This window comes from Gopherus flavomarginatus, chromosome 5 (genome assembly GCF_025201925.1).
Source record: "Gopherus flavomarginatus isolate rGopFla2 chromosome 5, rGopFla2.mat.asm, whole genome shotgun sequence".
NCBI lineage: Eukaryota > Metazoa > Chordata > Testudines > Testudinidae > Gopherus > Gopherus flavomarginatus.
In genome coordinates, this window is record NC_066621.1 from 40,725,174 (window position 1) to 40,737,250 (window position 12,077).

Sequence of the window (12,077 nt, forward strand, 5' to 3'; positions counted from 1 at the left end):
TGGAGATGTAACCTCCCTGGAATTTGCATTTTTTTTGTTGCCAGGGTGATTATTTGAACCAGCACGCATAATTGCCAAGGTGCATTGCCTTCTTCCTCATAGGGGAATTAAGGAAATAACCAGCAGAGAATTCCCTAAGAGGGAACATACAAAGACAGAAACTAATTACACTGGTCTACAATTTTTGAGAAGTCGTCTGCTTCAGAGATAAAATGTGATATTTATTATGTATTTTGATGTGCTGAATTCAAATATAACAATTAAAACAACTGATTGGTTACTGTTTCTAAGATATTTAAGTTTTTACATTTTATGTCTATGTATATTGTGTAGATAGTAGAGTTTTAATCATAAATTGTAAACCTAGGTCTTTTCATGTGCTTATGGTTGCTTTACATGATAATATTTCACCTGTCCTGTTTATGTAACACTTTAAAAATCAGCAAAAGGGTTATATAAATAAAATTTATTATGAAACAAAAGGCAAAAAACTATTATGTACATAGTTTAGTCCTATTCAGTGTCTACTCAGTGCTTCTTGGCTTGTCTCTTGTATTCATTAAATGGAGCATCTCTTGTCACTGTCCAGCAATAGTCTGCAAGCAGTGATGGGCTCCATTTGCCCTGATAGCCTGCCAGGAGATTCCACTGCTGTAGTCTGGAGCCAAACAGCTCTGCCTTACTCTTGGGTAGTTCCAAATCCCTGACAAGGTCATTCAGTTCACCTTCTGTTATGAGGTGTGGTTCAGAGGAGGAGGATGGGAAAAAATGTGGGTCCTGTGACATTGATGGTTCAGGACCAGAAGTTTCATCCTCTTCCTCTTCCTCGTCTGACTCAAGTGAAAATGATTCTGGTGCATCAGGAACCGGCAGTCCTTCTCCATGGGGTACTGGGCGTATAGCTGATGGAATGTTTGGATAATGCACAGTCCACTTTTTCTTCTTTGACACACCTTTCCCAACTGGAGGCACCACGCAGAAGTAACAATTGCTGGTATGATCTGTTGGCTCTCTCCAAATCATTGGCACTGCAAAAGGCATAGATTTCCTCCTTTTCCTCTTCAACCAGTGGCGAAGATTTGTTGCACAAGTGTTGCAGCATATGTGTGGGGCCCACCTCGTGTCCTGATCTCCAATTTTGCAGCCAAAGTAAAGATGATAGGCTTTCTTAACCATAGTGGTTATACTGCGCTTTTGTGATGCAAAAGTCACTTCACCACAAACATAGCAGAAGTTATCTGCACTGTTCACACAAGTACGAGGCATCTCTGCTCACTTTGGCTAAACAGAAATGTGTCCCTTTGCAAAATCAAACACTGACAAATAAGAGAGCATGACACTGTATGATTTCTAGAGCTGATATAGGGCAATTTGTTCAGCAGAGTGATGTAAGCTTCGTTATGATTGCATCATCCATGACTTCTAGGAATAACATGATACAATTCATATCATGTATGATGCAATACCAGCTTCAGATTGCATCATTCATTGTTTTGCCTAAAAAGCAAGGACTGTCCAAACCCAGTCACAGATTTATTCATAGATCCAGTCAAAGATGTATTTTAATCATTTCTGGTTTAAATTGAGATCCCTTCCCTTTATAACTCACTTATCCTCCGCCATTCTCAAGTCAAGGGTCATATATACTGACCCAATAGCATACCTTGAAAACTAGAGCCAATCAACAATTTTAAGCATCATTTTCATTCTCAGTGACCCAGAATTAGTAAAGTTGGACTACATTTATTTCAGAAGTATTTTGGCTGTAGAGCAGTGTTATTTGATTTGTAACTGCAAAACTGCACAGAAGATACATTTGAAATTCAAAACTGGTGTTGCAGTGACTATATTAATATCAGTGAAATATTACTATTACTTCTACTAATGTCAGCCTACATATCCACGTCTCTCTATAGCCCACATGCCCTCTGTCCAGATCTTGTAGACCAGGACAGACACATCTTGATTGGATCCACCTTAATACCATGGGAAAACAGTGAAAGAATATGGACAGAATAAACATGTTTTAAACTGAAACTGCTATCACAGCCACAGGTTATGAAACAGGCTCTCCCATAGGATAGAATAATTCCCTTTGCTGCAGGAATGATTGGAATATTCTGACTTGTGGCATGCAGGACACGAGACTATCTGATAATCATAACCTTTTCTGGCCTTAAAATATATGGACCCACCGTGTACTGACTTAATTTCCTGTTTAAAAATAATGCAAAGAGAAGCCTCTGGATTTGTAACTATTTGGATGAATTCAGAGCGGAATAAAAAAAAAAATTAAAACCAGTTACTAAAGACAGAAAAGAACATTTTGAAAATCCACCCACTCCCCAAATAGACAGTGCACTTCATTTCTCATCTGTAGCAACCTTCCTGGCATTTCTATTTCTATTCCTGGATCCCCTGGCATTCCAGTCCTGTCCAGCTCATCTCTAATCTGCAGGATTCCCACACATGCCCCCAGCACTGCATCAAATGCTAATTTGCATCACCTTGGTTTCCATTACATTAAATATGTAGGATATGTGCCCGCACACACACATACACAATCTGTACCAAGACACTTTAGTGGAGAGGGTAGATAGCCTAGCATTTGGGGTGCCTGTGGCAGGGCAGAGAGATGAGCTGTAGTGGGGCAAACACACAATTGGAGGCTGGGGACTGGCTAGAGCAACATTTAGGGTGCTAGCCTGTTAGATGAGGTGAGTTCATGTCCCTGCTCCCCATCAATGAGATTTTGACAGTGAATAGTATTTACATTTCTAAGTGCCCAAAAACCTTTTGAAAATGATATTGGAGCAACATAACCTACAAAGAGTGTGACACTCCAAGGGTATGTCTACACTACCCGCCTACGAAAGCTTACGCCTACTGTGCCACAGGACTCCTCGTTGTATTTGAGTGCACTGAATTTCTCTGCTCCCACACTACCTTTGTGCATCCGAGAGGCATCACACAGATGAGGAAATGTGGAGCAGAGAGTGTCCGGGGACAGGAGTGGGAGCCTGTGTTATGGTGTTGGGCCCTAGAGATAATGTAATGAACCTGCTGTCTCATGGTCAGGCCCCACCGCCCACCCCACCCCAGAATTAGCTGGAGGAAAAGGATTGGGCCACAGCTCATTCTGGGAGGGGATCTGATTCGTGTATGACCACCAGAGAACACAGTCTCTACCCACATTCTGCATTGTGACAGTAGAGGGGTCTATGTGAACAGGTAAGGCAGTAACACCCAGAGGGCAGAAGAGGATCAGGGTCAGCCAGCGAGCTGCTGAGAATGGGCAGTGGCTGGCCAGAGGCAGCAGCCTGGGAGCTGGCTGTGGAAGAGGAGAACAAGTAGCAGGCAGCCTGAGAGCAGGGCCAGAAGCTGAGGATGAGAAGTTGTAAGCTGAGCAGTAAAGCACCCAAGGCTCTCAGAAAGTGAAGTATTTAATGGGCACCCACCAAGGGACAGAGAACCCACCAAGGGCCTAAGGCTTGGAAGGTCCACCGCACTGACCTGTGCGCTCATGGTCCCTCACTAGAAGAGACTGGTAAACTCGCAGCAACACCCTCCAGTGGGGACAATAGATTTGATAGAAGCAAAGGAAGAGCTAGGCTATTCCTTGCATTGGGCGGGCCCCGACTGTGCCTGTTCGGCACAGCCAGCCCAGATCTTTACAGGTATTTAGGTGCCTAATACACATTGAAATCAATGGGGTCCAGATATGAAATCAATAGACCTATTAACATCAGTGGGGCTGACAGCAGGCCCAAAGGGAACAGCACCTCCTCCTGTCCAGGTCCAGTCATCTCTACTGCCTTCTAAGAGGGAGGAGGAACATGACCCTATCTCCCCACTGCTGCTCCCCCCCTTTTGGGGAATAGATCACAGCCAAAAGGGGATTAGCAGGGAGCGATGCTTGGACTCAGAAAGCAAAACAAATGCAGTTATGCCTGATCTACTGCTCACTGCAGTGGGAACTTCCCTTGCACTGTCTCCTTAACCCTGCACATTCAAGCACGAATAATGTGACCATTAGCAGGCATCTACTCCCCTAGAAACTTAGCTGTGCACAAATCCCCAGGCCTGGAAAACACGTCCTGCATCAAAACTGTGTGTCCCAATTGTTTATCGGACCCAAGACCTTCAGCACCAAAGCACAGCCCCATACCCCTTGAGAACATAGCAATTTCTTTTGCTGGTCTTCGTAGTAGATTTTTATCTTCTCTAGGGACCAGCCACTAGAAGGGGGCAGGGCTCATTAAGCTAGTATGTTACATTCACTCAGAAAGTTTTCCCTGTGAAAATGCTCCCATAGAACTTTTAATTTGCTGGAATCTTGGTGTTTCCGGGTTTAATGGAACATTTCTCTTTTAAAACCTCTCCACATAGAAAATTACAAAGCCTGGCGTGATGAGGCATAAATGACCAATAATGGAAAAAGCTATGTGTTGAGGCTTAGTCTATCCTAGAAAAGGCAGGGCCACCCAGAGGGGAGGGCAAGTGGGGCAATTTGCCTCAGGCCCCGGACTCCGCAGGGGACCCCAAGAGAATGAGTGAGGCTCCCGCCCTGGCCCGACCCCACCTCCTCCCCTCTGCTGGAGCCTCAGCGCATCCAGGAGTGCCCCTGAACAGCTGCAGCGTGGCTCTGGCGGGGCCGGAGTTCCCTCCACTCAGCCCGGAGTTCACAGCCCTGTCCCCTTACCACGCCGCTCTGAGCAGGGAGGAGCTCAGGAGCCCTGCCAGAGCCATGCTGCAGCTGTTCAGTGGCGCTCCTGGATGCAATGCGCTGAGGCTCCGGGTGAGGGGAGAGCCGGCGGTAAAAGACCGGGGCCGGGGGGGTTGGATAAGGGGCAGGGAGTCCCGGGGACAGTCAGGGGACAGGGAGGGGTCAGAGGACAGAGAATAGGGGGGTTGGATTGTAGGCATTTCAGGGGTTTTTCAGGACTCAGCGGGGGGGGGGCGTGGATAGGGGTTGGGGAAGTCAGGGACAGCAAGCAGGGGTTGGGTCCCAGGGTGGTGGTGGTGGGGTCTCTAGGGGAGGGTGAGGGGGCAAGGAGCAGGATAGGTCGGGGATTCTGAGGGGGGGCGGGCAGTTGGGGTCAGGAAGTGGGTGGGGGTCGATAGGGAACAGGGTCAGGCTGTTTGGGAGGCACAGCCTTCCCTACCCTAAAGCTCATTCAGCAGTTTGAGGCTTGCAGAAGAGCCAAGCTGTTAGCTTTTCCATTCGGGCTACCGTCCCTTTCACTTCTCAAATGCCAAATTATAGTCTATATTTAATTTCAGTGCCATAGGGAGATTCATGTCAGGGGAGGTTAGCTTCATTTAAAATTAGCCACTGAGGAAGGGATCACATGAGAAGAGCAATATCCTACACCACCTACCTCCTTCCCAACCCTACCAAGGGAGACCCCCCACCTCCCCTGTATTCCCCGAGACTTCAGGGGAGAGGGGTTAATTCAGTGGTTCTCAAAATGTGTACTAGTGATCCCTTTCACATAGCAAACCTCTAAGTTCGACCCTCCCTTATAAATTGAAAACACTTTTTTATATATTTAACACTATTATAAATGCTGGAGGCAAAGCGGGTTAGCTAGCCAATATTCATAACTTTGAGTAAAAAATAATACATGCATGCAAATAGGATGAATATATCCAGTAGATCATAACCTTTTCAGAGATCTGTTACATGGCCTATCTAGTATAAAATATATTACAGTTATGTCATATTTCCAGCCATGAGCATATTTCTATAAAGAATTATGGGGTGCAATGTCACACTCTGTTAGCCATGAGTTTGGAGAGTATCCTCCTTTTTGCAGCCTGCCCTGACCTTGGCATTTTCACTGAGGACTGCCCAGGCACCTCCGGGTCACAGGAGGCAGAGAAGCCAGGTGGAGGAGTTATGAGCATGACTCCTAGAGGAAGTAGGGGCATAGTGTTTCCTGGGTACAGACCAGGAGTGACAGACTTGGGCGCTTCAGAATACAAAGATTGCTGGCTGTGTTATTTCTACTGGTGTTCAGAGAAGCAGGACTTTGTGCATATTCTTTGTAACCCTCTCCCACAGATTATACTAAAGAATAGAGCTGACATGGATCTTCAATTTTTCCTCCTAATACAATCAACCCTGTGTCATGGAGTGTGGGGAGTCCAGTCCTGCACCCCTCTTCCTGGGACCCACAGTGACTCTTAGCCAGCCAGTAACACAGAAGGTTTATTGGACAACAGGAACACAGGTTACAGCAGAGCTTGCAGGCACAGTCAGGACCCCTCCATCGAGTCCTTCTGGGCTTTCAGGGTGCTTGGATCCTGCTAGGATACCCTGAATTCTGCCCACCCAGCCCCAAGCCCAAACTCAAACTGCTTCCCTCCTGCCACTCCCTTCCTTTGTCCCCCTTCCCAGGCAAAGGTGTTGACCTTTCCCCTCCCTTACCTAGCTCAGGTTACAGGCTCCGGTATCGTCCATCCCCTAAAGTCCTCCCCTGCTCTCCCATTCCCCACACAGACAGCCCCTACTCCACCACACCCTGCAATGCCTCACAGGTTGGCACCACTTAGAAGGGGGTACCAACATGTCCTGGAGCACTGATGATACCAGGAAAGTCTGAACACTATGTGGGATAATTTCTGCTTCCATAGTGAAGAAATGAAGATTCAAAAAGATTTCGGTCTCCTCAAAAAAATAACCCTTTGTTGATCAGCTCTACACAATACCCAAATTGCACTGAAAACAGCAGGATGAAATCTACCCCTAACCTCATACTCTGTAACTCTGGTAGAAATTGCATCATTTAATAACACAGTAAGGAAGAGTAGGTCAAATTAATCCCCAGGGCACCAATTACACCAAGGTGGCTTTGGTTCACTGAACACATTAATTAGGTGTTATGACTCTCTGAGCTCAGGTATTCCCAGTTACTTCAGGAATCATGTCCCACAGATCACACATCTCAGTATAAAACTTCCCGAACGCTCCAAATTAGCAGTTTCTATTAATGGGGAAACACCAACACATCCCTCTCTCTCTTCTCAGCAGGTAAGTGCTATTGTCCTGAATTACAGTCACACACACACAGAGACACCATGATGATCAGCAGGTATTGAATTCAAGACCTCCAGCACTAAAAGCCTCATTTCCAATTCCTACCCCTTCAGCTAAAGGAATGACCTCCTTGGTTGGAAAAAATAGGCAATTAAATAGATACAGAAGTCAGTTCTTTCCATTGTATCTGTGGGTTCTAATACAGGCTAAAGTAAATGCCAAAAAACTGAATTTACACTGTAAGCAAGACTTACCCCAAACCGACATGCCAAGCCACAAAGCTCCCCTTGCCCAAAGATGGTAGAAAGATTGAGACTCCTCTATTCTCACCGCTTTTTGAGCTTACAAATAATCTCTTCAGACTGAAACAATTTTCACCATGATTCTCTTACAGCAGATTCACAAGTCACTACTTGCTGCTTGGATTAGTGAATGGGAGTGTTCGTGTGTGGAGCATGAGTAACCTGTGTGTCATTATATTTACACAGTGTCTATTTTATCACACAACTGGAATGACCAGCTGTGAACATCTGGCTCTGTGGACTGAGCCCTTCCCTGAACGAGTACTGATGTCCATTGAGAAACTGATCTCCATTTATCTTCACTTACTTCATTACAGAGAAGGGACAGGTTTTCCGAACCAACCACCTGCCCACATCTCTGTAGCTGCCTGATCTCTGTTCAGAGGAGATGGAAAAGGGAAATCACTCGCAGGTGACTGAGTTCATTCTCTCAGGACTGACAGATCGTCCAGAGCTGCAGGCCCCCCTCTTTGGGGTGTTCCTACCGATGTATGGTATCACCCTGGTGGGGAATGGAGGGATGATCTTGTTAATCATGATTGATCCCCGACTCCGCACCCCCATGTACTTTTTCCTCAGTAATTTATCTTTCTGTGATCTCTGCTTTTCCTCAATAATTTCCCCTAAAATGCTGCTGAATTTCTTAGCCGAGAGGAAAAGCATTTCTTACACTGCCTGCGCTGTGCAAATGTCTCTATCTATCGCTTTTGCAGATGTTGTGTGCCTCTTGCTGGCTGTGATGGCGTATGACCGTTATGTGACCATCTGTAACCCACTGCTCTATAGAGTCACCATGTCCAGGCAGCTTTGTAAAAGGCTGGTGGCTGGGGTGTACGCTGTGGGGGTGGTGGATTCAATGATACACACATTGCTTACATTTCGGCTGTCATTCTGCAGCTCCAACATCATCAATCATTTCTTCTGTGACATCCCCCCACTGTTGTTGCTCTCCTGCTCTGACACCTGCATCAATGAGATTGTGATCTTTGCTTCCACGTGCTGCATTCAGGTGATCAGCTTTGTGACTGTCCTCCTCTCCTATGCCTATATCATCTCTACCATCCTGAAGATCCACTCTGCCGAGGGCAGGCACAAAGCCTTCTCCACCTGCTCTTTCCATTTGACTGTGGTGGTCCTGTTTTATGGCACCCAACTTTTCGTGTATTTAAGTCCCATCTCCAGCTATTCCATGGACACAGACAAAGTGGCCTCAGTGTTTTACACACTGATGATCCCCATGTTGAACCCCTTCATCTACAGCCTGAGGAACACTGAGGTGAAGGATGCCCTGAGGAGAGCAATGAATAAACTCCTAACCAATTCTTGAATCTCTTTAACTCTTTACTGGTTTAGTGATGTGGAGTGGAAACAGGTGAGTTCAATTCCCATCCAATTGCAATGTAATTTTGCAGAGCCCTTAGGAGTATTGTTCATTATTCTATTGTTATTATTATTAATTTGTTAGTATTCCAACAAGGTCTGCAGGCCCCAACTCAGATCAGTGGTCAAAACAGAGGAAGACTCACATGTCCAGAAAGAAAGAATTATTCTATAGGCTGGTAGATAGAGGTTTCCACTTAGAGGGTGAGATACTCAACTTCATGTCTCTGTTCCAATGATTATCTATCTATCTATCTGTCTATTTATCTAAGTTTGAAAGGAGAGACTGAGAGCAACCGAGACTGGAATAGCACATCCCTCAGGAGCTGGGATGCTTTTTGAAAATGCAGGAAACCTAAGTGCATAGTGTGACAGGTTCAGTCTCAGAGACCCCCATTGGGACTGTCACCTGATGTTCTTAAATTTCCTCTGATCCTATTTTCCCTTCCAGCTTGGTCCTCTGAATCCTGTCTTGTTGAGTCAGACAAGCTAGCCTATTGCAAAAGAGACCAAGGGTCTGGGCCCCACACCCCCAAAACTGCAGATCTAGACTGAAACCAGCTCAGCAGGATACACATCTCCATCACGCAGGCACCCAACTCCCAAAGGGATCTAAACCCCAAATAAATCCATTTTACTTTCTATAAAACTTATACAGGGTAAAATGATAAATGTTTGCCCTCTGTATCACTGCAAGAGAGATATATGTACAACTGTTTGCCCCCTAATCACAATTGCTTACATTGAGTTTATAAATAAACAAAAGTGATTTTATTAAGTATAAAAAGTAGGATTTGATTGGTTTTAAATAGTAACAGACATAACAAAGTAAATCACAAAGCAAAATAAAGCAAAACACGCAATGCTAAGCTTTATACACTTAGAAATCAGTTACAAATGTTAACTTCTCACCCCAGTTGTTACTCCAGGTAAAATCCTTCTCAGGCAGAGGCCTTTTCTGGTCTGGACCCAGCCAGTTTTCCCAAACCCCTGTGGCTACAGTCCTTTTGTTTCCAGGTGCTTTCAGGTATCTTTGCGCGGTGGAGAGGTAGTCTCTTTAACAAGCTGAAGACACTCATTGTTTGCCTTCCCCGCTTTATATGAACATCCCTTTGTTTTGAATTCCAACTCCGTCTAGAAAAGTACCAGTTTCAAGATGGATTTCAGTATCAGGTGACATGGTCACATGTCACTGTAAGACCCGAGTGTGATGTTGGACCCCATAATTCTTTATGGAAATATACTTATGAATGTAAATATTATGTGACTGAAATATGTTTTATGCTACATATGGACTGTAACATATCTCTGCAAAGGTTATGGTCTGCTAAATACATTCCTCCTATTTGTATGCATGTATAATTTTTGTATTCAAAGTTATGAATATTGGCTAGGTACTTGCTTAATTTTAAATACCCTCAGTGAAGCAGCTGGTCAGCTTCCTGGGCAAAGACTATTCTCATTAGGTGCCCAGTCAAGAACCACTTAAGCCAACAATAAACTTGGAGACGCCAATCATATCTGAGCTTTCCCAGGAGTGTGGCTTGGCTGGTGAGGAACTCAGTCATGTGTGGACATGTGACTTGCCCACATGACTCCAAAACTCCATTTTGGAACTGGGATTCTATGCAGGGGGAGGGAGGGGTATCTACCCACAAGAGAAAGTTGATTTAACCCCCTGGAAGACCCTCCATTTTGTCTTCAGCTGGCTCCACTCCAAAAAGGATACCTTAAAGAAACTAGAACAAAGCACAGTAACCACAAGGGGTGTGAGTGATTGCTGGACCCAGACTAGAAGGAGACTAATCTGTGAAAGGAAGCTTATTGGAACTCCTTTGAAGAGGTTTTATCTGTATTCAGTTTTCTTACTGTATTAGGCATAGATTTCCGTGTCCTATTTTATTTTGCTTGGTAATTCACTTTGTTCTCTCTGTTACTCCTTGGAACCACTTAAATTCTACTTTCTGTATTTAATAAAATCACTTTTTATTTATTATTTAACCCAGAGTATGTATTAATACCTGAGGGAGTAGGGGGCAAACAACTATGTAAATCTATCTATAAGTGTTATAGAGGGCAACCAATTCAGTAGTTTACCCTGTATAAGCTTTATACAGGGTAAAATGGATTTATTTGCTATTTGGATCCCATTGGGAGTTGAGCATCTGAGTGTTAGAGACAGGAAAACTTCTTTAGCTGCTTTCAGTTAAGCCTGAAGTTTGTGGGACCCGGTTGAGACCTGGGTCTGTGTTTGTAGCTGGCAAGTGTGTCTGGCACATCCAGGCAGGGTTCTGGAGTCCCAAATTGGCAGGAAAAGCAGGGGCAGAAGCAGTCTTGGCACATCAGTTGGCAGTCCCAAGGGGGTTTCTGTGATCCAACCAGTCACATTCTTCCTGGGTTGGCCCACAGGAAGGCTTGCAAGTAAACAGAGCCATTCACAGTTCATTGATTCTGAAGCACCATTAATGGCCTTCATTTAATATGTTGACATCAGTAATACACATTTATATCTTGTTCTCCTAACTCCAGACATATAAATAATCCATGTAAACAAATGAGATGAACACACTTAGTAGATTATGATCTTTATAATGATATGTTACATGGGGCACTTAGCATAAAGCATATTCCAGTTATGTCATATTCAGAAGCATATTTTCATAAAGCATATGGAGTGCAGTGTCACACGTGGCTTTGCCCTGCACTGAAGAGAAGGCGGAATTGAACCCGGATCTCCCACCTCACAGGTGAATGCCCCAACTATTGGGCTAAAAATTACAACAGGAAGGACCACCGCCGCCACCTACAGTGGCTGTGTTGCAACCAGCCCCTAAATCCTCCCCCCAGACACACACACATTGTTTTGGGACAAACCTACTAGGAGTACTTATAATATATTTGTGAATAGTTTCAGGTCAATCTAAACGGTACAGGTTTTTAACAATAAGTCATTAGTCCAGAAGAAATTCACCCATTTCTAGACACCTTTGTGTCCCACTGCTGGGAAATTACTTAAAGAGACACTTGGAGAGGTGATCAACAAATGAAGTGGAATACAGTCACCTCAGTTTTGTATCATATTAAAAACATCTCACAGGAGTGCCAGCAATCCAGACCAGATGATGCTCTGTCCCTCTGTGTTCCACTTCCACAAGGAAAGACACAACAGCATTAATTGCACATGCTGTGCACACTTGTTGTCCTGGGAACAAAGATGCTCCAGGGAGTAAATCTCAAAGTCATCAAAGCTAAATGTAACCTCTGCCCCTCAAGGAAGCAGATCCAGAGGTATCAAGGGTAACGTTGGTGTGGTTAGCAAACGGAAAGTTTTGGCCCTAAGTCTGATTTTAGAG

The 12,077-nt window shown here is 44.7% G+C and overlaps 1 protein-coding gene across 2 annotated transcripts; it reads left to right on the plus strand.

The window, feature by feature from the left end:
- Positions 1-845: 845 nt before the first annotated feature.
- On the plus strand, positions 846-8,671 carry LOC127051078 (olfactory receptor 8U9-like). Of its 2 annotated transcripts, XM_050952956.1 has the most exons (2): positions 846-854; positions 7,733-8,671. In XM_050952956.1, exons 1-2 carry the CDS (start codon positions 846-848, stop codon positions 8,669-8,671), a joined length of 948 nt encoding a protein of 315 aa, XP_050808913.1. The 2 variants fall into 2 exon arrangements, with proteins under 2 accessions (XP_050808913.1, XP_050808914.1); XM_050952957.1 differs by lacking the exon at positions 846-854 and having other exon boundaries at positions 7,709-8,671.
- The last annotated feature ends 3,406 nt before the right edge of the window (positions 8,672-12,077 follow it).